Source organism: Sarcophilus harrisii, chromosome 5 (genome assembly GCF_902635505.1).
Source record: "Sarcophilus harrisii chromosome 5, mSarHar1.11, whole genome shotgun sequence".
Taxonomy (NCBI): Eukaryota; Metazoa; Chordata; class Mammalia; order Dasyuromorphia; family Dasyuridae; genus Sarcophilus; species Sarcophilus harrisii.
This window is the reverse complement of record NC_045430.1, coordinates 85294327-85322325: the sequence shown is the minus strand read 5'-3', so window position 1 is coordinate 85322325 and position 27999 is coordinate 85294327. Positions and strand designations below refer to the sequence as shown.

At 34.2% G+C, this 27999-nt stretch overlaps 1 protein-coding gene across 1 annotated transcript; it reads left to right on the top strand.

Moving 5' to 3' along the window:
• The first annotated feature begins 16725 nt into the window (after positions 1–16725).
• On the top strand, positions 16726–17804 carry LOC100916224 (olfactory receptor 6C2-like). The gene has a single exon (XM_003772146.3). It carries the CDS (start codon positions 16845–16847, stop codon positions 17781–17783), a length of 939 nt encoding a protein of 312 aa, XP_003772194.1. The 5' UTR covers positions 16726–16844; the 3' UTR covers positions 17784–17804.
• Positions 17805–27999: the final 10195 nt, after the last annotated feature.

Genomic DNA, 27999 nt, shown 5'->3' with positions numbered 1-27999 from the left:
TATTCAATGAGTTCCAGTTCTTCTTTGGTCACAAATTCCTTCCTTCTACAAAGATCTGAGAGAAAAACTATCCTATGTTCTTCTAATTTGCTTATATCACTCTTTGTTTCTAAATTATGACCCATTTTAACATTATCTTGGTAAATGGTGTTATTGGTTAACACCTAGTTTCTGCCATACCAGTTTGCAACTTTCCCATGTCAAATAGTAAGTTCTTATCCCAAAAGCTGGGGTCTTTGGGTTTGTCAAACACTAGATTGCTAGTTGTTGACTATTTTGTCCTATATACCTAACTTTTCTACTGATTGACTACTCTATTCCTTAGCCAATTCCAAACGGTTTTGATGACTGCTGCTTTATAATATAGTTTTAAGTCTGTCATAGCTAGGCTACCTTCACTGGCATCATTAATTCCCTTGAAATTCTTGACCTTTTGCACTTCCAGCTGAACTTTGTTATTCTTTTTAGATTTGTAAAATAATTTCTTGGGAGTTTGATTGGTATGGCACTAAATAAGCAGATGAATTTAGGTAGTATTGTCATTTTTATTATATTCACTTGGCCTACTCAGAAGCACTTGATATTTTTCCAACTGATTAGATCTGACTTTATTTGTGTGGAGAGTGTTTCGTAGTTGTATTTATATAGTCACTGATTTTCCCTTGGCAGACAGATTTCCAAATATTTTATCCTTTCAACAGTTATTTTAACTGGAATTTCTCTTTGTATCTCTTGCTGCTGGAATTTGTTGGTAATATATTAAAATGCTGATGATTTCGATAGATTTATTTTGTATCCTGCAACTTTGCTAAAGTTGTACATTGTGTCTAGTAGTATTTTAATTGATTCTCTAGGATTCTTTAAAAATACCATCATATCATCTGCAAAGAATGATAATTTGTTTTCCTTATTATCTGTTCTAAGTTCTTTAATCTCTTTTCCTTCTCTTATTGTCAAAGCTAACATTTCTAATATAATATTGAATAGTAATGTTGATAGTGGGCAACATTGTTTCATTCTTGATATTATTGGAAATGGTTCTAGTTTATCTCCATTGCATTTTATGCTTGCTGATGGTTTTAAATAGATGCTACTAATCATTTTTAGGAAACATCCATTTATTTTTTTACTTTCTAGTGTTTTTAATAGGAATGAGTGTTAGATTTTACCAAATGCTATTTTTGATTTTATTGAGATAATCATATGACTTTTGTTAGTCTGGTTATTGATATAATCAATTATGTTAATAGCTTTCCTAATATTGCACCAGCCCTGCATTTCTAGTATAAATACTACTTGGTCATAATGAATTATCCTGGAGATAAATTTCTGTAATCTCTTTGCTAATATTTTATTTAAGATTTTTTGCATCAATATTCAGTAGGGAAATTGATCTATAATTTTCTTTCTCTGTTTTCACCCTACCTGATTTAGGTATCAGTACCATATCTGTGTCATAAAAAAGAATTTGGTAGGACTCCTTATTTGCCTATTTTTTCAAATAATTTGCATAGTATTGAAATTAATTGTTCATTAAATGTTTAGCAGAATTTACATGTAAATCCAACTGGTTCTGGAGAATTTTTCTTAGGGAACATATTAATAGCTTGTTCTTTTTCCTTTTCTAAAATGGGACTGTTTAAATAATTTATTTCCCCTTCCTTTATTCTGGGCAATCTATATTTTTGTATGTATTCCTCATTTCACGTAGGTCATCGAATTTATTGACATAAAAGTGGGCAAAATAACTCATAATTATAGCTTACTTTCCTCTTTATTGATAGAATATTCTCCCTTTTCATTTTTGAGACTAACAATTTAATTGTCCTCTTTCCTTTTTCTAATCAAATTAACTAAAGGCTTATCTATTTTGTTAGCATTTTTGTAAAACCAACTCAATTTTATTTATTAATTCATTTTCTTATTTTCAGTTTTATTAATCTCCCCTGTAAAACATTTTTAGAATTTCAAATTTAGTACTTAATTGGGGATTTTAATTTGTTCTTATTCTAATTTTTTTAGTTGCAAGTCTAATTTATTGATCTCCTCTTTCTCTATTTTATGCAAGTAATGATCTAAAGATATAAAATTTCCCCTAATAACTGCTTTGGCTGCATCCCACAAATTTTGGAATGTTATCTCATTATTGTAATTCCCTTGGATGAAATTATTGGGTCTATGATTTGCTATTTCACCCATTCGTTTTTTAGGATTAGGTTATTTGTTTTCCAATTGATTTTTATTATGTTTTCCTTTTATTGAATGTAATTTTTATTGCATCATGATCTGAAAAAGATACATTTACTATTTCTGCCTTTCTGTATTTGATTTTGAGGTTTCTATGCTCTAATATATGGTCAATTCTTGTTGACCTCCCGAGATGGTTCCCCATGAATCCCGGAGAAAAAAGTAAACTTTTCTGTCTCTATTCAACTTTCTCAAAATATTTATCATACCTAGCTTTTCTAAGATTCTATTTCCCTCCTTAACTTATTTCTTATTTGTTTTGTGGTTTCAGTTATCTTGTTCTGAGAGAGGAAGGTTGAGATTTCCCACTACTATAGTATTGCTATCTATTTCTTCTTTCAGATTTCTTAAACTTTCTAGGAATTTGGATGCTATACCACTTGGTGCATGTATGGCTTCATTATCTATAGTACCCTTTAGTAAGATATAGTTTCCTTCCTTATCTCTTTTAATCAGAACCATTTTTGCTTTTGCTTGCTCTAAGATCAGGATTGGTATCCTTGCTTTTTTTTTTTTTTTTTTTTTTTTTTTACTTCACTTGAAGCACAATAAATTCTGCTCCTGCCTTTTACCTTTACTCTGTATGTATCACCCTGCTTTACATGTGTTTCATGCAAACAATATATTGTAGGATTCTGGCTTTTAATCCAGCCTTCTATCCACTTCTGTTTTATGGGAGAATTCATCTCATTCACATTCACAGTTAAAATAACTAATTCTGTATTTGCTGGCATATTATTTACTCCAAATTATACTTTTCTCTTTCCTTTCTCCCTTTGCTCCCCCCAGTATTTTGCTTCTCAACATGACCTCACTCAAACAGCCCTTCCCCTTCACAGCTCCTCCCACTTTCTTACACTTTTCCCCTACTACTTCTGTTTTACTTTCTATTAGCCTTCCCCTTTCCTTTCCTTTTCCTCTCCCACTTCCCTATAAGGTGAGACAAGTTTTTCTGTGAAACCAAATATGCCTAATATTCTCTATTTGAGCCAAGTTTGATGAGAATAAGATTCACACAATGTTCATTCCCCTCCCTTCTTTCTCTCAATTATAATAGGTCTGCTTTGCCCCTTCATGAGATGTGATTTCCCTCATTTTACCTCCATTTTCCTCTTTTTTCAGTACAATTCTCTTTTTCCCTTTGTAGTGTTCTCTTCTGTATAATATAATATTCTCTGGGAGCAGGTTTCTTGCAGGGCTTCTAAGGGCAGCCTTAGTTTCAGTTCACAGTAATAATCACCTCAAATACAGCCAGCTGTTAAAAGTTCAGATCCTTTATTGTCTCTTCCAAAATAGCCTAGTTAGTTTTCTTAGAGGCCTATCTCTCTCCTTAGTTCCAAGAGCTCTTGTTGTTAATCCTTTAGCCCTTCCAGCTTCTGCCTCTAGCTCAACTCTTGTAATGGGCTGAGGCTTGAGTTGATGCACTGAGATCCCAAGCACGTGAGGCTAAATAGTAATTGGACTATATTCTATTAATATACATGCTTGGATAAAGAATGGCCCCCGCCCACTCTTTGTGCAAGTCCTGATGTGTTGTATAGGAAATGACGATTTTGGTGGGTGGAGGCAGAAAGACAGGAAGAGAGACTGGGAGAGATTGGGCCTGGGTTCTATGCTGGTAGCTGCTGGTCGTGTGGCTTCTGGTCTAGTTAGCTTCTTGACTCAGCTGCACACATTGCTATTGCCGATTCTCTTCTACCTCCGATCTTTCTCAAATTGACAATAAGAGAATAAAGATTGACAATTTCCCCCTAACCTGAATTCCTGACTCCGGCTGATTTTAAAATGCATGGTCATCACAAATTCTGACTCCTTCATTCTGCCCAATTGAATCCTTGTTTCTCAATCTCCCAAAAGTCTCTAGTGCTTGTCCTTTTATATGCTCTTTTAGAGGTATGAATTCAAAGATTGACTCCTCCTCCGAGAGTGGGATTGTGGGAGCTCTGACTTGTGAATCTCACGGACTTGTGAATCTTCCAGACTTGTGAATCTCCTGTACTTGTGAATCTCGTGGACTTGTGAGTCTCCTGGAGTTGTGAATCTTGTAGAACTCCAATGAGTAATAAACACATTAGTGAACCAGAGAATTGCTAAGCATGATGCTAAAATTAGACAACCAACTCATTACCTTGTAAGAATCCTAACACCCCTCTACTTTCTTTTTCATGTTATCACAATAAAATCAAATTATGCATGTATTCTCTATGTATACTCATAACAGAGATGTAGTTCTCAAGAATTCTTTCCTTTTAATCTTTTTATGCTTCTCTTGAGTTCTGTATTTAAAGTTCAATCCCTATGTTTTAAAATTGTTTATATAGCATTTATATAGCATTAATTGTTTTTTAAATGTTTGGTAGAATTCACATGTAAATCCATCTGGTCTTGGCGATTTTTTCTTAGGGAGTTGGTTAATAGCTTGTTCTATTTCTTTTTCTAAAATGGGACTGTTTAGGAAATTTACTTCTTCCTCTGTTAATCTGGGCAAGCTATATTTTTGAAGGTATTCTTCCATTTAATTTAAATTGTCAAATTTATTGGCATAAAGTTGGGCAAAGTAACTCCTAATTATTGCTCTAATTTCATCTTTGTTAGTGGCGAGTTCTCCCTTTTCATTTTTAAGACTAAGAATTTGATTTTCCTCTTTCCTTTTTTTAATCAGCTTTACTAAGGGTTTGTCTATTTTGGTTTTTTCATAGAACAAAGTCTTAGTTTTATTAATTAATTCAATAGTTTTTTTTTACTTTCAATTTTATTGATCTCTCCTTTTATTTTTAGAATTTCAAGTTTAGTGTTTTACTGGGGGGTTTTAATTTCTTCCTTTTCTAGCATTTTTAGTTGCAAGCCCAATTCATTTACCTTCTCTTTCTCTATTTTATGCAAGTAGGCCTCTAGAGATATGAAATTTCCCCTTATTACCGCTTTGGCTGCATCCTACACATTTTGGTATGATGTCTCATTATTGTCATTTTCTTGGATGAAGTTATTAATTATGTCTATGATTTGCTGTTTCACCCAATCATTCTTTAGTATGAGATTATTTAGTTTCCAATTTTTTTTTTGGTCTATTTTCCCCTGGCTTTTTGTTGAATGTAATTTTCATTGCATCATGATCTGAAAAGGATGCATTTACTATTTCTGCCTTCCTGCATTTGAGTTTGAGGTTTTTATGTCCTAATATATGGTCTATTTTTGTATAGGTTCCATGAACTGCTGAAAAGAAAGTGTACTCCTTTCTGTCTCCATTTACTTTTCTCCAGAGATCTATCATATCTAACTTTTCTAGCATTCTATTTACCTCTTTGACTTCTTTCTTATTTATTTTGTAGTTTGATTTATCTAATTCTGAGAATGTAAGGTTGAGATCTCCCACTATTATAGTTTTGCTGTCTATTTCTTCTTGCAGCTCTCTTAATTTGTCTTTTAAGAATTTAGATGCTTGTTGGTGGAGTTGTGAACGAATCCAACCATTTTGGAGAGTAGTTTGGAACTATGCTCAAAAAGTTATCAAACTGTGCATACCCTTTGATCCAGCAGTGTTACTACTGGGATTATATCCCAAAGAGATTATAAAGAAAGGAAAGGGACCTGTATGTGCACGAATGTTTGTGGCAGCCCCTTTTCGTAGTGGCTAAAACTGGAAACTGAATGGATGTCCATCAGTTGGAGAATGGCTGAATAAATTGTGGTATATGAATATTATGGAATATTACTGTTCTGTAAGAAATGACCAACGGATAATTTCAAGAAAGGCCTGGGGAGACTTACAGAACTGATGATGAGTGAAATGAGCAGGACCAGGAGATCATTTATACTTCAACAACAATCATATGATGACCAGTTCTGATGGACCAGGCCATCCTCAGCAAGGAGATCAACCAAATCATTTCTAATGGAGCAGTAATGAACTGAACTAGCTATGCCCAGAAAAAAAACTCTGGGAGATGACTTAAAAACCATTACATTGAATTCCCAATCCCTATATTTATGCACACCTGCATTTTTAATTTCCTTCACAAGTTAATTGTACAATATTTCAGAGTCTGATTCTTTTCGACAGCAAAATAACTTTTGGTCATGTTATACTTATTGTGTATCTAATTTATATTTTAATATATTTAACATCTATTGGTCATCCTGCCATCTAGGGGAGGGGGTGGGGGGGTAAGAGGTGAAAAATTGGAACAAGAGGTTTGGCAATTATTAATGCTGTAAAGTTACCCATGTATATATCCTGTAAATAAAAGGCTATTAAATAAAAAAAAAATAATAAAGTCAAAAAACAAAAAAAAAAAAAAAAAGAATTTAGATGCTACACCACTTGGTGTATATATGTTTACTATTGATATTGCTTCATTATCTATGTTACCCTTTAGCAAGATATAGTGCCCTTCCTTATCTCTTTAATTAGATCAATTTTGCTTTTTCTTGATCTGAGATCAGGATGGCTAGCCCTGCTTTTTTGACTTCACCTGAAGCATAGTAGATTCTGCTTCAATCTTTTACCTTTACTCTGTATGTATCTCCCTGCTTCAAGTATGTTTCCTGTAAACAACATATTGTAGGATTCTGGCTTTTAATCCATTCTGCTAACCTCTTCCTCTTTATGGGGGAGTTTACCCCATTCACATTTATGGTTAAAATTACCAATTCTATATTACTTGCCATCTTGTTAACCCCTGTTTATGCTTTTCTCCCTTCTTTCCCCCTTACCCCCCTCCTCAGTATTAAACTTGTGAGCACCACTTGCTTCTCACAGCCGTCCCTTTTTAGTATCCCTCCCCCTGCCTTAGAGTTCCTCCCCCTATCTTACTCCTCACAGTTTCCATATTCCCTTCCACTTAGCTTATTCCTTCTCTTTTCACTCTTCCCTTCCCATTTTTCAATGAGGTGGGAGAAGTTTCACTATAAATTGAATATGTCTAAAATTTTTCTCTTAAAGCCAATTCTGATGGCAGTAAGATATCCATTATATTCATCCCCCTCCATTCTTTCTCTCAGATATAATAAGTTTCCTTTGCCTCTTTGTGTGATGTAGTACCCCCACTTTACCCTTTTCCAGGTACAATGTCCTTTCTACCTCTACTTCTAGAACAAGGTATACATGTATTCTTTATACATCTTTATAGTGGAAATATAGTTCCCATGATTTCTTTTTACCTTTTTAGGTTTCTCTTGTGTTCTATATTTGTAAATCAAACTTTTTGTTAAGTTCTGGTTTTTTCATCAAAAATAGGTGAAATTTGCTTATTTTGTTGAATGTCCATCTTCTTCACTGGAAAAAGATGCTCATTCTGGCTGGGTAAGTTATTTTGGGCTGCATACCAAGTTCCTTAGCCTTTCAGAATATCATATTCCAGGCCCTTCGATCCTTTAATGTGGATACTGCTAGATCCTGGGTAATCCTTATTGTGGCTCCTCTATATTTGAATTGGGTTTTTCTAGCTGCTTGCAGTATTTTTTCCTTTGTCTGAGGGTTCTGGCATTTGGCCACTATATTTCTTGGTGTTTTGATTTTAGGATCCCTTTCAGTAGATGATTGATGAATTCTTTCAATGTGTATTTTACCCTCTGTTTCTATGACTTTGGGGCAGTTCTCTTTGATAATTTCTTGGAAAATAGTGTCCAGGCTATTTTTTCCATCATATTTTTCTGGGAGTCCAGATTGTCTCTCCTAGATCTATTTTCTAGGTCTGTTGCTTTCCCAAGGGAGGTATTTCACATTTTTTTCCATTGTTTGATTTTTTTGGTTTTGCTTGACTGATTCCTATTGTCTCCTTGAGTCATTCAATTCCATTTGTTTGACTCTGATTTTCAATGAAGTATTTTCTTCACTCGCTTTTTTTATATCTTTTTCTAATTGTCCAATTGAGTTTTTAAGTGAGTTGTTTTGTTCTATGGAATTTTTTTCCATTTCACCAATTTTATTTTTTAAAGAGCTATTTTCTATTTCCAGTTCACTAATTCTATTTTTCAATGATTTGATTTCTTTATCCACTCTGTCTTTAAATGCGTGAGATGACTTCTCCAGCCTCTCTTCCCAAGCCTCCCTTTCCTTTTCCCATTTTTCTTCTAGCTCTCTTGTGAGAGCCTTTTTAATTTCTTCTATGAGATTCATCTGTGCTGAGGAACAGATGATCTCCTCCTTTGGGGATTCACCTGGAGACAGACTGTTTTTAGTCTCCTCAGGGTTTAGAGTCTGCTCTCTATCTGTATAGAGGCTGTCAATGGTTAAGGTCCTTTTCAATTTTTTGCTCATTTTGTCAGAGAAGAATCAAAGACAAACTAGCAAAGAAAAAAAAGAAAAAACCCAAATGGAATCTGCTTTCTTTTGGGGGCTGGGTAGTGTTACTGAGCTTCCTCTACAGACTCCAGGGGGCAACAGCAAGGCACTAGCAGGACAGCGATGGCTGTGCTGCGCCTGCGCTCTGAGATTCTGAGAGCGTGCTGAGACAGTGTGGGGGAGGGGTGGCCAGGTCCGGAGCGACTCCAGCTGTTCAGGGGTTGTATTTTTCACCCTCTGTATTTACAGCTTCTCTGCTTGTCTGTTGGCTTGCTGGCAGGGCAAAGTATCCAATCCTGTAGCAAAGTTCTCCCTGCAGAGATGGCTGAGATCACATCCCACCCTGCTCTGGTCTGCTCGGCTGTGGGCTACCTGCCGGTCTCTCACTCCCGTTGCCTGATCTCTGGCCTTTGTCCCCAGAATTCCATCTCCCCAAAAGGAAGAAGGGAGAGGGAGATGATGAATCTGAGCTGAGATCTACTCAGAACTCTGTACCTATCTAAGGAATGGGAAACATATTGTTTATTATCCTCTTATTTGGACCAAGTTTATTGTACTCTGTAGAAGCCAGCAACAAACAGATCTCCTAAAAAGCTATGCAGGGATTAACATACTCTCTGTGCAATTGTGGATTAATTTGCAACAGGCTCATCACACTTCCATAACTAAGGTTGAGAATAGGACATTGTCACTGCTACCTAGCTGCTAGCACAAGAATATAATAAATTGGAAATCACCTATGGAACATGTATGCATCATGCACAGGAAAACTTTTTTCCTTTTTATTATTATCATTATAGCTTTTTATTGACAAAACATATGCCTGAGTAATTTTTCCAACATTGACCTGCAAAACCTTCTGTTCCAACTTTTCCCTCCTTCCTTTAACCCTTCCTCTAGATGGCAGGTAGTCCCATACATTTAAATATGTTAAAGTATATGTATTGTATTTATATATTGTATTTATACAATATGTATACATATTTATACAGTTGTCTTGCTACAGAAAAATTGGATTTAGAAAGAAGGTAAAATAACCTGGGAAGAAAACAAAAATGCAAGCAAACAATAACAAAGCATCTAATTGGTATCTTGTTGTCCCATTCATTTCCCAGTGTTCTTTTGCTGGGTATACCTTGTTCTGTTCATTTACTAATCAATTTGAATTGATTTGGATCCTCTCACTGTTGAATGAAGATAGCCACTTCCATCAGAATTGATCCTCATATAGTATTGTTGTTGAAGTGTAAATGATCTCCTGTTCTGCTCATTTCCACTTAGCGTCAGTTCATGTAAAGTCTCTCAAGCCTCTCTGAAATCATCCTGTTGGTCATTTCTTACAGAACAATAATATTCTATAACATTCATATATCACAATTTACCAGCCATTCTCAGTTGATGGCATCCATTCAGTTTCAGTTTCTAGCCACTATAAAAAGAGCTGCCACAAATATTTTGGCACATACAGGGCCCTTTCCCTTCTTTAGTATCTCTTTGGGGTATAAGCCCAGTAGTAGTACTGCTGGATCAAAGGGTATGCACAGTTTGATAACTTTTGGGCATAATTCCAGATTGCTCTCCAAAATGGTTGGATTCGTTCACAACTCCACCAACAATGCATCAGTGTCCCAGTTTTCCCACATCCCCTCCAACATTCATCATTATTTTTTCCTGTGATCTTAGCCAATCTGGGAGGTATGTAGTGGTATCTCAGAGTTGTCTTAATTTGCATTTCTGTGATCAATAGTGATTTGGAACACTCTTTCATATGAGTGGTAATAGTTTCAATTTCATCATCTGAAACTTGTCTGTTCATATCCTTTGACCATTTATCAATTGGAGAATGGCTTGATTTCTTATAAATTAGAATCAATTCTCTATATATTTTAGAAATGAGGCCTTTATCAGAACCTTTAACTATAAAGATGAGGAAAACATGTTTTAAGATAATCTGGGTGATGAATACCTGTAACAGGAACAAGGCATCATAAGCTAAACAATTTATGACTATATTGCAGTAAACAGATTGTTGTTGCTGGTTATTGCTTAATGTTAGTGTCTAGCAACAATGTACCATAGAATATACACTAAGTAACTTAGACATCTGATGTTATTGCAACACTAACATAAAAAGCATATAAACCCTGGCTCTCAGATCAGTAAATGACCTTCATTGCCAAAGTATCCACCTGTTCTACAACATACTTTCTCCTAGGTCAGGCCTTTGAGCTGATCTCAGTATTCCTTTGTTAGTCTTATTCCTTTCAGGTTACAAGTTTTTAGTTTAAAAAGAAATGTTAAATGAAAATGGCTACTTTTGAGGAAGATCAAAATATAGATGAGGAATGAGAGATGGTGTTAAAAAGAATTGAAGAGGCAATAGAAAAGATGCAAAAACCAAATCCTTATTTAAAAAAGGAAATGGGGAAATTGTGAGAAATGCTGACAAGTTGGATTTCCACAGTGTTAAAAGATTTGAGGTAGTGTGGGATAGTGGGTACAACTGAACAAGAGTTGTAATGTCCAGACTAGCTCTCCGGAAGATCTCTGGACAAGCCTTGGTCTGAGGTGGATAAGTGATGAAGGCAGAAGAGCCACCAGGAGGATTTCTGTTCTTCTGTCTTCTGTCTCCTTCTTCTGTGTCTGAGTCCTCTGTGTTTTCTCTGTGTCTGTGTTTATGACTGAGTCTGACCAGACTCCCAGTGTGCAGATAACAGCAAATGCACAAACTTACTGACCATGCTGGGGGGGGTGGGGAATATCCATAAACAAAAAATGGGAAATTGTTAAGGACCATGCCTTGATGAAGGAGCAGGCCAATTCTCCAAGAGCCTCCACAACTGTGAATCATAACATCTGAAGGAGTTGCAAAGCAGTCGTTACTGAAACAGGTGTTTCTTGTGGACTGGAAATGAAATAAATTGGAGGCAGAGGGAAGAGGAGAGAAGTCAGACAACACAACTGCCTCTCAGGAGGTCAGAGAACAGCCACTGCCTCTCAGTTTCTTTATATCATCATCCTGCTCTCACATGAAAAGATCCGTTCTACAGGTTTCTGAGTTAGACCTCCAGCAATCACTGGTGGCTCCTATATTGCAACAAAGAAGTTTTCAGAATGTGAAAGGTTCAGGAAGGTTAAGATTCCATAGAACAAATAAGTGATCAATAGAAGCTTTCAGCAAACAAGGAACTGGGGAATCAGGAAGGCACAAGTGGATTGAGCCAATCAGCAAGAATCTTGTGTGTTTGAGAACTTAAGATAATAGCCAATCCAGCTCAAACTGTTTGGGGTCAATGACCTGACTTGGCCAAATCAATGTGAGACATTGTTAATAGGCTAATTGGATATTAAATAACATACCCTGTTGGAGAAGTTTTCCACCATTTTTGAACATAGGATGTATGATGAGGGAGGGGGACATATTTAGGGGAAATCATGTAGTGGGCATATCAGAAAGAATGTAACCTTGAAGAAATAGACCAATCTGTTTTCTGAAGGGAGGGACTGTGCCAGACTAGCAACAATAAAGCTTTTCTCACTTCTGGGCTCAGATGTCTCTCTTCCCAAAGAGGAGTAGAGACTACATCTAACCAGAAATGTTAAGACAATTCCTTAAGAATCTTCCTTAACAAATTTTCCTTGATATCTAATTTTCTGTGTTGATTATATTTCTAACAACATGTCAGGGGAATTCCCTTTCAGAAGAGATTATGATCATTCAGAACCTTTCTTTGCATCTATGGTTACCTAGAGAAATGATTGATCATTAATTTATTAGCTAGCCTAATAAATAAATTGATTATAAATTACCCAGAAACTGTAGGTTTGGGGTTTTCAAATCATAGAAGATGAGGGGGCATGGGAAAGGTCACTGTTTGTACTATGTGGAATGAGTTAGAGATGCATTGAAATATATGCATTGTAGCATTAAGTGGTCTTTAGGGAGAAAGACTGTCTACAACAGAACATAATGACATATCCCAGAATCTCATGAGACATAGAAGGATTAAGGTTCCTCTGAAATCTGTCCTGCTCCAGGGAATTCCCAACAGCTTTTCATGTACTTTTAGACTAAGAACACCCAAAAACATATGGAAGAATGATGAAATCAAAAGACTGCATGACTATATACCCATTGTGGTTGAGCACTGTATCTGATGTATTATGTCACCCTCTGGTATTTGTGAGCATCCACCTAGGCTGATTATATAGGAAATTCATTATTGCTGTTTAAATCCAAGTCCCTAGAGATCATTTTGTTTATACAGTCATGTTATCCTCATGAGCCTATAAAGATTAAACAGATAAAACAAATGTTATTGGTTGTCATTCACATTAAATTTATATAGAAACCAGTTTCTCACCCAAACAAATCAGACTTTCTATTCAGAAATACCAAAAAAAAAAAAAAAAAAAAAAAAAGGATTATATTATTACCATTTTCTGTGTATGCTTGACCTATCTTCCTTTCAGGTATAAAGAGTGCAGAGAAATATGATTCTCTATTAAAGAGGAAGAGAATATAGGTGTAGAATCAGTAAGGGAAGAGATTGGACTAAGAATCTTGGTTGTCCTGGGAAACGGATTATAGTGTCAGAGTTATCTTGAATGTAACATTCTGAGTTCTAGAAAAAAAGCAAGGTCAGAAGTTTACATGACATTGGATTTTAGGATTAATAAAAATTTATGAATAGAATGTAGAGATTATCTCATCTAAATCTTTCAATTATAGGCAAGGAAACGGGTTCATTGAAACTAAACTCAAAGTAATACATCATAAATAGCAGAACTGGGACTCAAAGATTGCAAAACTACTCATTTTCTCATTACACCATGCTTACACACCATTACTCAGCATTGAGTCATACCAGAAATCTTTGGGGCTATTCTACCTAATGAAGTTCAAGGATTGTCAAAAAAAAAAAAAAAAGTAAGTATGGAAATGGTTTTACATGTCACAAATTTTCATTTCAGATTTGTAAAGATGGAAAGTGTGGAACTGTGTTTGAAGAAATCCCAAGATTTAGACAAAAATTATGAATGTTTCAGAGAAAGATTCAACAGTCATTTATGAGATTCTACTTTTCCACTGAATAGTAAGTAAGACCTTTGAATTTCACCATCTAATCAAGGGGAGTGGGCCAGCTTTAAGGGGATAATGTATTATATTGCATTATATACTTCTATTAAGTAGAAACAACATATAAAATTAAATATAAATTAAAAAATAATTTTTGAGGGCAAGGCCCTAGTAACTGAGAGATAGAGAAATTTTCTATAGGAGCTGGCAGTGGAGCTGAACTTTGAAAGAATTCAGGGATACCACAGAGTGGAGGAGAGGAGGGAAGGAATTACAGTCAATCTATTCAAAGTAAAACAAAAAAAAAAAATAGCAGCTTGAAATCCATGTATAAGCAAGAGCAAACAGACCCATTTTTCTGAAAAAGAGAGAATATGAAGAATAATATACAGTAAGCAACTGAGGCCAGATTGGGAAGGACTTTAAAAGCCACATAGAAGAGGCAATATTTTATCCTAAAAGCAAAAAAAGAGTTACTATATCTTCTTAAGCAGCAAAGTGAGATGGCTCAATGTTTGTTTGATAAATGTTATTTGGTAGCTGCATAGAGAATGGATTGAAAATTTGAAGCAATTAAGCCCAAATAGGCTATTGCAATATTCAATGTCAAAAATGGGAATCTGAATTGGTATAGTTAGGTGGGTGAAATAAAGGGAATAACTATGGCATATAATGGTGGTGAAATAACTAAGTGTTAGAAATCTTTTTTTGGTGTATTGAGGATTGGAATTCATTGTGAGGAGTTGATTTCTGGATCAAAGAATAGACCAAAAGACCCTCCATAGACAACATCCATGCAAACTCAAACAATTATATATCAATAAAACAATATCAAACAAAGGACTAAAACATTTGTTTAGAGAAAGAGTAATTCATTGATATGAAATAAAATTATATCATTGCAACTAAAAGCAACAAAAAATACTTTTTCTTAATAAATTCAGACTAACTGATCAACACAGACTTTGCAAAAAAAAAAATAAATGGTAGAAACTATATAACTTCAGGTTGCAAAAATGGAATACCCATTGAATATCCAAATACAAATTTTCATATGACCAAAATTGTACATCTGTCTAAGCTTCACTGAAAATGGATCTAAGAATAAAACGATAATAATAAATACAAGACCCTGCATTTATTCAGGGTAACTCAAAAGCCTGAGTGCAGTTTTAATCTATTAAATGTTGTGGGGTCCTTTAAATTATGATTGTTATGATTCATCTCATAATGTTTGGTTTATAGTTTCTATCTCTCTTTTTTCCCCTGAGGCAATTGGGGTTAAATTAAGCCCAGGGTCACACAGCTAGGAAGTGTTAAATGTCTGAGACCAGATTTGAAGTCAAATCCTCCTGACTTCAGAGCTGATGCTCTATCCACTGCACCAACTAGCTGCCCCTATCTCTCTTTCTTTTGATGCACATGATATATTTGCTGCTTAGCATTTTTCAATGTTTCAAGAGTGGATGAAACATTGAGTCTGAATCATGGGGATCTGAATTCAAATTTGATTTCAGACACTTGCTAGCTGCATTACCCTGGGAAAGCCAGCCTCTGTTTATCTCAGTTTCTTCACCTGTAAAATTAGGAAAATAATAGCAATCAAATGAGATAACATTTGTATATATTTGTTAAAAGTGCTTAAAACAGTGCCTGGCATATAGTAAGTCCTGTGTAGATGTTAATTTATACACACATGTACACATACTGGGAAATTTGAATGAATTTATATTGCTAGAAAATGTATACGTGCAGATATACATTTATACATGGATAAATTAAGACCTCTCCTCTTTTTAGGATCTTGGCATCACTATTGTGAAATCTTAATGGGAAAAGCCATTAACACCTTCATAAACCCTTTGGTCCTCACTTTCTTAGCACTAGCCACAAAATTTAAGACAAAGAACTCCCTGGAAAGACAGACCCATGTCCACATTAACTGCTATTGTAATTTATGTTTATATCATTTAAATTGCTTATTGCTTCCTTTTTGTTTTACCCCTGGGAACTAACCAAGAAGATATCCTGATGTTTTCCCAATTAAAACTGCATAAGTCGGTTTGTCCTATAATATATGAAATCATAGATAAAAGCCTCTAGTTCCTTCTTAAGTTATCTTGAGTAAACTAGGAAACATTCCAATCTCATTCTATTTCATGCCCCTCAATGAATACTATCCCAAACATCTTAAAACATATTGTGTATTTAGAGGAAGCAGATCATACCTTTTGTCCCATTAGGCATCCTCCTGAAATCCCCACAAAAAAAGGGGAACATATCTAACCCAAGTCAAAGATGGGATTTTTTTCCTGTACAGAAAGGAAATGATAGGAAACCTTCTTTGATGTAAGATGCCACACCATTACATTGAATTATCATCTGGAAACAGTGGACTCATTTCTCATACATATGTATATGGTATACACATATGTGTATATAAACATATGTACATGTACATGTATGTATGTGCTATATAGAATATTTTTCATATACACACACATATATATGTATATCCATTAATACATCTCTTTTCCAAAAGAAAATTAATTTTTGTGCATTAATATCCATTCTCCCTTCTCTAATGTAGATGCTGAGTTACCACATAATCCATCATTTGGAATTATATTTACCACTAAGTATAATAATAATCTAAATAAGTGAGAGAAAGTGACCATGTTACCTCTTCTTAAAATTCCTTGAACTGATCCAGTGAGCATGGCTTTCAACTGTATAATGAGTGACTTTTTTGAGTTTTACAAAGTATTTTATTCATAATAACTCCAGGAAGTAAACAATTTAAATATCACTAACCTCATTTTGCAGATAAGAAAAAGTAAGCTCCAAGATTGTCCACAATCACAAGAAATAAGCATTTGAACCAGGAATGGTGCCCTGACCCCATGGGTATGTAGTTAAGGAAAAGGAGGGGTGATTAGGTTTTGAATGAAAGTTAATTAAGATATTTTAAAAGGGGATTGAAATGCAAAGATAGTATATATATGGTGGTATAGAACACTACTTAAAGAAAACAAACTCCTTATTCTCCCTAAAACATAGCTAAGATATGCTCAGCTCAACATTTCAGTGATATTGTTCCTGATCAAGTAAAATGAAGGTCCAATAACAACTTGTTTGGTTTTTTCCTTCAGATTCCCAGGGATAATACATTTCATCACTCTCCTCCTCAAATCTAATATTTCTTTTTACACACAGGTCCATCAGAAATCAGGGATGAGAAACTATACAGGGATAACATTATTTATCCTTCGAGGACTAACAGATGATCCCCAACTAAAGATTCTGATTTTCATCTTTCTCTTTTTCACATATCTTTCAAGTATAATTGGGAACCTGATCATAATCAGCCTTACTTTGATGGATGCACAACTTAAGACACCCATGTATTTTTTCCTCCGAAATTTTTCTGTTTTAGAAGTGGCATTCACAACTGCCTATGTTCCCAGATATCTCTACACCTTGTCAACTGGGGATGATACTATCACTTATAATGCTTGTGTTGCACAAATATTTTTTGTCATCCTTCTTGGAGCAACAGAATTTTTTCTTCTGGCCACCATGTCCTTTGATCGTTATGTGGCTATCTGCAAACCTCTGCATTACACTACTACCATGAACAGCAAAGTCTGTAACCAGCTGCTACTGAGTTCTTGGTTGACTGGGTTTATGATCATCCTCCCACCAATTAGTCTGGGCCTTCAGCTGGAATTTTGTGACTCAAATGTCATTGATCATTTTGGCTGTGATGCATTTCCCATGTTAAAGATTGCATGTTCTGACACACAATTCATAGAGAAGATTGTTTTGATCTTTGCTGTATTGACACTCATTATCACCCTATTCTTAGTATTTTTGTCCTATGCATATATTATCAAGACAGTTCTCAGATTCCCCTCAGTTCAGCAAAGGAAAAAAGCTTTTTCTACTTGTTCCTCCCACCTGATTGTTGTTTCAATTACTTATGGAAGCTGCATCTTCATCTATATCAAACCATCTGCAAAAGAAGGAGTGGCTTTGAATAAGATAGTATCAGTGCTCACAACTTCAGTTGCCCCTGTTATGAACCCCTTAATTTATGCCCTAAGAAATAAGCAAGTGATACAAGCTTTTAAGAATTCAGTCAAAAAGATTTTCTTTCTCTCAAAGCAATAAACAATTATTTACTTAAAGATGTCAAATGGCAAGAGAAATTTTAAATAAAACTTTAATAATCTATCCTGGATTCATTACTCTTTCATTTTTCTTGCTAATCACCTTATAACACATATATATGTACATCCATTAATACATCTCTTTTCCAAAAGAAAATTAATTTTTGTACATTAATATCCATTCTCCCTTCTCTAATGTAGATGCTGAATTACCACATAATCCATCATTTGGAATTATATTTACCACTAAGTATAATAATAATCTAAATAAGTGAGAGAAAGTGACCATGTTACCTCTTCTTAAAATTCCTTGAACTGGAATTTGAACTTGAACCTTGAACTGGACCTTAGTCCAGTCATTGAAACCTTCTCAAAATTCCTTTCATTTGAATTGAGAATACTCCCAAACTCCAAATAATAAAGGTTTCTTTTGCTCCACATCCTCCATTGTCAGATTCTTTTCTAAAATATCACCAGACTCTTTATTCCAACATACAAAACACCATCCTCTCCCCCTGTCTGCAGAGACTAAAACCAATGATTTCCCTTTTCCAATATCAAATATTGGGAGCTCTTGTTTGGTAAAATTGTGAAATTATTAATTCTCCTCATTTGAAAGAACTTTATTAGTATCTTGTATCATCCCTTTGGCACTGTATCAACCTTCATTCTTCTTGCTATTATATACACCTATTGCCAATATTCCTTAGGTCTCTTCTGTTTCTTCATTTTTTGCCCTAATACATAATTCTATGTTTCTCATTCTCTATATATTTTCTTCCTGATCATATCTAGCCAGTTTTCTGGACAGAAAGGAGGCAAACATGAGTTTCCAAAATGATAATTAACCAATTAGAAATTGCTCTTCTGGGGCAGCTAGGTGGTACAGGGGATAGAGCACCAGCCCTGAAGTCAGGAAGACCTGAGTTCAAATCTGGCCTCAGACACTTAATACTTCCTAGCTGGGTGACCCTGGGCAAGTCACTTAACCCCAAATGCCTCAGCGAAAAAGAGAAATTGCTCTTCAGATCTCCTATAATTCTGCAATTGTACCTTTCTTTGCAATAAGTACTCGTTTTGTTCTGCCCTTTTCTCCACAGTATGATTGGAACCTTGTGAAGGGCAAGGACTAGGTATTATTCATCTGCAACACAGTGCTTTGTACATAGTAAGTGAATTGTTGAATTTTATTGGTCAGTGGGAGAAAAGGCACTCATTTTCATGGATTGGGTAGAATATAAAACATTCAGAAACTAGGAAAGATTAAATGAATAAAAAGTAATATGCAGGAGGTGATACTAGAAAAAGAAATCTATTCAGTCAGAGAATTTCAATTTCCATACTTCAAAAGCATAAAACCAAATTCTGACTTAAAGAAAAATTAAGGAGGAGGATACTTAAAACAAAAGTGTTATATTACTGAAAAGACAAATTTAAAAGCTATAACTTTATATGTGAGTGGATTAAACTTGTGAAACTGAGAAATTTACAAAAAAAAAATTAGAACCCAGAAATTTAATGCATATAATAAATATTAAAAATAAAGAAAGAGAATCAGAAAAAACGTTTTCTCAATCCAATGCAATTCCAAAATTGCAGCACTTACATTTATGACCAGGTTAGATGGCAATAAAAATTCGGGAGGTCAAAAGAGATGAACTAGAAACAAGTTATGTCTTAAAACATCTCAATGAAAAAATTTGGTTAAATATATGTACCAAGTGGCATGGCATTGACTTCATTAATTAAAATATAACTCAATTGAAAAAAAGATACAATTTGTAACACCATAATTATAGATGTTAATATGTTAATTTTTTCTTTAAGAATTGGATAACTAAAAAAAAGAAGAAAATAGCTAAATAAAAATATATTTGAAAGACTTTTTTTCTGAAAAGAATATTAATGATGCCTATTAATGAGTAGCACATATGAAATTTCATCAAATAAAAATAATTCTCATAAAAAACAGAATGTATTTTTATACCAAAGTAAATTAAAATAATAATGAATTCATACAACAAATAATAAAGATTTCACAATATCCTAAATGTCATCCTAAGTGGATGATAGAAACGAAATCCATTATGCTTTTATAAAAAGAATTATAACAATAAAAAATGAAAAATTAGAATTTGTAACTAAACTGGATCTCAAAAGAAAATTAACTTCATCAATAAATCAATCAGTAAGAATTTATTGAACCCAATAGCCATTTATTAATCAACTATAACTTATCAGGTAGCATAGGAGGTCCTGGGGACAGAAAGACAAAAATGGAACACTCACTATTCTCAAGAAGCTGACATTCCACATGGGCAAAAAACATTTTCACAGAAAAGCAAATGCAAAATATTTCTTTTAAAAGTATAATTTAGTGGGGTATTAGGGAGTTCTAACAATTGAGGGAATCAGAAAAGGCCTCTTTCAAGGAAGTAAGCTAAGGTTGAATGGACTATAGAGCCTCAGGAGTCAGACGTAAAAGCAGAGAGCCTTCCAGACATAGGTTTCAGTTTGTATAAAGGTATGAAGTTAGACAATAGAATGTCATGTATAGAGAAGAAAATGCAGGTAAGTTTGACTCTTACATAGAATAGATGGGGGGAAATATGTTTACTCATGATAGAAAGATAGTTGGAGCTAGATTATACAATACTTTATATGCCAAAAAGAGAAGTTTCTTTTTTACCTTGGCAGTAATAGGGAAACACGGAATTCCCTGCATTAAGGGACTAATATGGTTAAACCTGTGGAATTTTAATTTGTCAGCTATGTATAATGGATTGGTAAGTAAGAAGGCAGCATACAGGGAAACCAATGAGTGGACTATTGAAATAGTCAGGTGAGAGGTAAGGAGGATCTGAATGTGCAGCAATGTGATATAAATTTATAGAAAAAAAGAGGAAGTAAAAAATGACAAGAATTGACAACTGAGTCAATATGAGGAATGAGTGAAAGTGGAAAAGTGAACAGTTAAGGATGCCTCCTAGACTATAAAACTGGGTTAAAAAAAAAAAAAGTGAAGTTGGAAGGAGTGGCTTTGTAATGAAAATTAATAACATCTATTTTGGAGTTTGTGGTATCTTTAGAACATCCAACTGGAATGTGAAGCATGCATTTGGACATGTAGAATTCCAAGGTCAAATGAAACATAATGGCTAGATGTGTGTAGAGGTAAGAACTTGGAAATCATCTACATATACATCTATAGCTGATGAGATTACCAGAAGACATACTACAGTATTTTAAAAGAAGAGATTTGGGGGGAACATGGGGTACACTTTGACATTAAGTATAAAATTTGGATGATAATCTTCATAAAGAAAACTAAAAACTAGACATAAACTCAGTGATCATTTCTATGCAGCTAATTTATTCAGTCCTAACTGCTCTCCTGAGCTCCTTTCTCATTTGACTAAAAGTCTCACAGACATCTTAATTTCAACATTTCCAGAATTAAACATGACTTTGTCCACCAAACTCTTCCCTCTTCCTAACTTTCCTATTATTGGTGAAGACACTATCATCCTCCCAATCAACCAGTCTTACATCCCAGATTTCATCCTCCTATACTCACTCTTTCCCACCCATTTAACCTATTCCTAAATCTTGTCCTACTTTCACATTTCCCCTATACTTCTCTCCTCTGATACGACCAACACCCTGGTGCAGGTCTTCATCATCTAGACTACTGCAATAACTGTGGGGTAAGTGTTGTCAGGGATGACTAGTACCTCTGTTAAGAACTACTGAGCCCTTTTAAAGGGTACTATCCACAATTTACCAAGAAAACACAGATTCTTCACTAGCCAGCACTACACCATCCGTAAGTATAATAGCAAATGGAGAAATTTTGAGTACTATGGATAAGTTCACTTACCTTGACAACATACTTTCCACTTCCATCCATTAACTAAGGGATGTTCACTTAGATGATGAAATTGACAAATGCACACATTGCCAGCGATAGCTCAGTGTTTGAGAGGCTTTGTAGGAAAGTGTGGGAGAGAAGAGGCATTAGACTGCCTACCAAACTGAGTATCTGTAAGCCATTGTGCTTACCTCTTAACTATATGCCTATGAAACCTGAGAAGTTGACCAGCACCATGCCAGGAAACTGCATTGCTTCCATTTGAACTGTCTTAGGAAGATTCTGAAGATCTCCCATCAAAATAAGGTGCTAGATACTAAGTCTTTTCTTGAGCTAAAATGCTAAGCATTCAAACTACTGCATAGTATACAACTCTGATGGGCTGTCCATATTTAAACAATATAGTCTCTTAGGTAAAAGTACATTTGGTATTTAAACAATACCAAATGTACTTTTACCTAAGAGACTATTTTATGGAAAACTCATATAAGGCAGGTATTCACATGGTTGTCAGAAGTGATACAAGGGCACTCTCAAGGTCTCTCTGAAGAACTTTGGAATCAATTTCATGTCATGGGAGACAGTGGCAAATGATGACTAAGCATGACATGCCCAAATAAAAGAAGATGTTGTGCTCTATGAGTGAAGCAGAATTTTAACAGCTCATAAGAAACATAAGATGAACCAATTTAAAGGCCTCTTTATTTCAAATATTCACATGGCCTCTTTATGCCAGGATGCTCTCAAAGGTTATGAAGATAGAATATATTTTCTTTAATGAATTCATTGGCCTTTTATTCATCATGATTTATTGTAGTGCTTCCATGGCAGTGAAATTATCATACACAAAGCTGCCCTATCTTAACATTTTCTCTTCCCCATTATCAACCAAATCCTTAATTTTAGCATGCCTCCAATTTTGACACCCTTGAGGAGGATTAACTGAAATTACATTCATGCCAGTCAAATACACACAAATACACACTCAACCTTCTAGTTGGGCTCATGTAAATCCCAATGCAGAGGGTTTTTTTTTTCCCAGTTTCTGTACTTGACCCTCATTTCAGCTGTCCATAAAGCTTTTACTGCCTTGCTGCTCTGTCTTTACATCAAACATAATCAAATAAAATTCAATGTTACATTTTCCCCATGTAATAGGAGTTGTAGATCCAACAAATTTGTCACATCCTATTATTCTATTTTTTCTTTTCTTTTCTTTTTTTTTTCTTTTTGCTGAGGCAATTGGCGTTAAGTGACTTGCCCAGGGTCACACAGCTAGGAAGTGTTAAGTGATCATATTTGAACTCAGGTCCTCTTGACTTCAAGGCTGGTGCTCTATCTACTGCACTCCTAGCTGCCCCTTACATCCTGTCCTTCTATCCAATTTATGAAATAAATGCTAATTTTTTTCTAAATAGAATACTTTCCAGAAAAACAATTTAGTTTCTAGTTTTGAAACTTTTCATTTATTTCTCTTTTTTAAAATTTGGAGTTCTAATAAAATGTTGTTTTTTTTTAATTTGCCTTACTTTAGTTTCCCATATGAGTCATCTCCACTCACATGAATGTAATGATTTAAATTCATAAAATGATTATATGTACATACTGTTATGTGTTATATACAATATTGGTATCCATTGATTATCTATGGGTCCTTTTTCAATTTTTTGATTCTTTCAAAAAACATTTCTTGTTGCTCCATTTGTCTTTGATTTTGTGTTGAATTGTTTCATTTTTGTGTTTGGCCCATTGAATATGGTTTCTCACTTTATTATCTATTTGAGATCTTTATTTTCTAAAGTTGCCAATTCTCTTTGCCATTCTTTCCTCATTAGATATTTCATTTGATATCTCTTGCTAGGATCCTATAGGAAATTATTGTGATGGCTTTAATAAGTATCCTTAAAACATTACACTTAAAATACAACATAAAGATCTGATACAAGAAATGTATGATCATAAATGGAAGTCAGAGAATTATGAAGAAAAATGTGGGAGTACAAGTTGGACAATCCAAATCTTGTTCTGGGTACTTGAAATGTTGAAGGACCTAGGAAAGACCTCCAATTCATTTTGATAAATATTTCATGAAGGATTTGTGGAAGAATCACACAATATGAGAGGATACAGAAGGATGGCAATCTCTCTCAAATGTAGTTATAAAAAATAATCATAGATGGAGGATTCTGAGAAAATGGCATAATAGATCAAAAAATTCCAAGTTATCCAGATTTTCCACACAAACAAAACAAACTGAAGGTTTGGCCATTGTAAAGTAAAAATAACTCTAGGCTAGTTCTGCTGAACCCATAAGTCAAGAGTCCTAGAGTTGGCTGGGTTCAGAAGAAACCTCAGCTCGAACCATAGGAACTTTTATCTCCCAGATTAGTATGAAGAGTTTAAGCACTGAGTCTAGGAAGATTAAGGTAACCTCTGTAAATAAGAAATGCCAGGCCTACCTGTGCTGCTGAAGCCCTTTGATTCAGCAGTCTCTGTAGCCCAAAGAGAACATAGAAGAGGGGAAAAGGGCCCACCCACATGTGCAAAAGATTCTCACAGCACTTTTTTTAGTGAGAAGGAATGGAAATTGAGTGGATGCCCATCAGTTGGGGAAGGGCTGAATAAGTTATGGTATATTATCATAATGGAGTATTATTGTTATGTAAGAAATGACAAGCAGACTGATGTCAGAAAAGCCTGGAAAGACTTACACAACCTGATGCTAAGTGAAGTCAGCAGAACCAAGAGAACATTGTACACAGTAACAACAAGATTGTGTGATGATCAACTGTAATGGACTTCACTCTTTTTTTTACAATAATTCAAAGTAGTTATTCAATGCAGTAGCAATAGACTTTTGATAGAAAGTGCCATCCTCATTCAGAGAAAGAACTATGGAGACTGAATTTGGAGCAAAGTACATTATTTTCACCATTTTTGTTGTTGTTTTTTTGGTTTTTTCTTTCTTGTTTTTATCCTTTTTATATGATTTTTCCTACATAGCATGACAAACATTGAAATATGTTATAGGTAGCAGGGAACAACCTAGAATAGGTAGAAATATTGAAGATTAAAGAAAGTGAAAAGATACAGGGAGTAATATGCTGGAAAAGATGAGAAGAAATGGAGGGTACATGTGAAAGGACTGACCTTAAGAAAGGTTTTATGTTTAACCTATATCAGATTGTTTCCTGTCTTGGGAAGAAGGAAAGAGGAGAAGAGGCCAAAAAAATTTGGAATACAAGATTTGCAAAGGTGAATGTTGAAAACTATCTTTGCATGTATTTGGAAAAATAAAATAGTATTTAAAAATAAAGTTATGTTAGGTTTGAAAAAGAAATAGGTTGGGAGGCATAAGTCATAGGGAAATTAAATTATTATGAACAGATAAATTAATTTTATAGTTTATAAACATAGAAGTGGAATACTTATGGCTAATGACAGGATCATGGGTATGTTCATTACAATGTATGGCTAAGATGGAGGAGGGGAGTAAATCATAAAAATTATATATATTAAAGGACTGAGAGATTAAGATATTTGAGAGAATAACATTGTATATATTGAAATTGTCTAGCATGAGGACAGGAGTGATAGTAAACAGAAAGACTCTAAGACAGGTACTGAACTCATTGAGGAAGGAAGCTTCATGCTCTGGACATCAATTAAACATGACCACCAATAACTAGATTGGGTGACAAATTTAATTAGCATGAATCTCAAAGGAAAAGCTTCTAAGTGATAGTACTGATGGAAGAGTCTAGGAATGGTGATTAAGAGAAAAAAGTATTTCAAATTTCTCACCATGAGTCAAGGACTTTTCTTGATGAGAAAATCTGTCAGTAGAGATGAGGGGGGGTTTCTGAAAGTAAAACTAACACTTCCCAGTATAGTCAAACAAATATATGAAAATAAAGAGTAAAGGTTCAGTGAGGGCCAGAAAATAAAGAGTTAAAAAGAAAATGACTTAAGATAAACACAAATATGTGATGCTGAGCAAATATTACAGACAAAACAGCAGAAGAGAGAGGTAGATTCTGACTGGGAGATTGGGCATGAGGGAAGCAGGATTGAAGAGGGTTGAGGGAAATAGGAATAAGGGAATAGGAAACTGAGGGGCAGAGAATGAAGTTTGTACATTGGTTTGCAATTATTCAGAATCAATGTGATAGGGAAAGTCTTAGGGAGTGAGAATATGCTATTATTATAATATGAAGTTATATATGGGAATCATGCAAAGCATATTTTATATTAGCAATGTTGTAAAAGGAAGGAAGGAAGGAAGGAAGGAAGGAAGGAAGGAAGGAAGGAAGGAAGGAAGGAAGGAAGGAAGGAAGGAAGGAAGGAAGGAAAGAAGGAAGGAAGGAAAGAAGGAAGAAAAATTAGGCAAAAAAAAAATTATACTTCAACCTTTCCTCAAAGTTTATCAGTTGTTTACTTTCAGATATATGGCATTTTTATTACAAATCCTTTCTAATTTTCTTTGATCATGGTATTAATCAGAGTAGCTTAATCTGCTGCAAGTGATAATCATTACAATATTGCTACTGCTGTGTACTGCTCATTGCTTCTGCTCATTTCACTTTGCATCAGTTCATATAAGTAGATTTTTCTGAAACTATTCTGCTTATTATTTCTTATAGCACAATAGTAATCCATCACAAGCATTTACCACAACTTATTTAGTAACTCATCAATCGATAGGCATCCTCCAATTTCCAATTCTTTGACACCATAAAAAGGAACCACTTGAAATCTTTTGGTACATATGAGTCATTTTCCTTTTTCTTTAAATTTGTTGGGAAACAAACCTAGTACTGATATTAAATGTTTTAAAGCCCATTGAGTATTGTTCCAAATTGTTCTCCAGAATGGTTAAGCCAATTCATACTTTCACCAACAGTGCATTAGTTTCCTGATTTTCCCATATTACCTCCAATATTTGTCACTTTCCTCTCTGTCATATTATCCAATCTGATATACATAAGGTGGTATTTCAGAGTTGTTTTAATTTGCATTTTTTCTAATCAATAGTGATTCAAAACGTGTTTCATTATAGATAGCTTTGATTTCTTCTGAAAACTGTCCCATTATATCCTTTAATTAAAGCAAATCTTATCAATTAAGGCAAAGCTTCCTAAACTGTGGCTTATAACCTCTTGTGGGGTCATGTAACTGAATATGTTGGTCATTGAAACTGTGATTTATTATCAATAAATGCTTGATTTGTATACCTATTTTATATATCTGTATCCACAGGGTTACATAAAAAATTCTTGAGTAAAATGGGCTCATGATCCCTGAATTTTTTAAATGGCTCTTATTTTTATAAATTTGATCCAGTTACCTATATGCTTAAGAAATGAGATTTTTATCAAAAAAAAATCTACTGTAAAATTATTTCCTCAGGGTTTTTTTTTTTGCTTTTTTTCCTAATCTTAGCTACATTAGCTTTATTTGTGCAAAAACTCTTTTATTTCATGCAATTAAATTTTTTTTTACATTTTATGATCATTTCTATATTTTAGTCACTCTTAATAGATCTGAAAATTAAAATTTTATATGCTCCTATAATTTACTCATACTGTCACTATTTATGTCTAAATCATATACCTATTTTGACCTTATCTTTGCAAACAGTATGAGATGTTAGTCTAATTTTTATCAAAGAGTTTTTCTGTCTTCCCAGCAATTTTTGTCAAATAACATGAACACTTGTCCAAAATTTCAGATTCTTGTGTTTATCAGATATTAAATTGCTATGATCAAATATTATTGTAAATTTTGTACATAATCTATTCCATTGATTCACACTATATTAACCAATATCAAACTGTTGGATTGGCTTTTTGTTGGTTGGGGGTTTTTTTGGGGGGGGGATAAAAAAAGAAATGGAAATTTAATGGAGTAAAACAAATACTTACTTGTTATAATCTTACATGTGAACAGATTAAGCTCCTCAGTACAAGGAAAGACAATGACAAAATGAATCAAAAAACAAAATCTATTTCTTTGCTGCATACAAGAAATAAATTTAAATCATAATGACACCGAAGTACAAAAATTACTTTCATAACGATGAACAATATCATCATTAACTATCATTAACTATATGTTCATAGAATGGCATAGCAGATAGCATGTAAAACACCAAATTACAAAATACACTAATATTGTTGACATTTCATTCTTCCAGGTGAATTTTTATTATTTTTAACTCTATAAAATAATTTTTATTAGATTAAGTAGATTAATTTAGATAGAATTATTGTCTCAATTATATGGACTTCACCTACTCATGAACAACTTATATTTCTCTAGTTATTTAGATCTCTATTTGTATGAA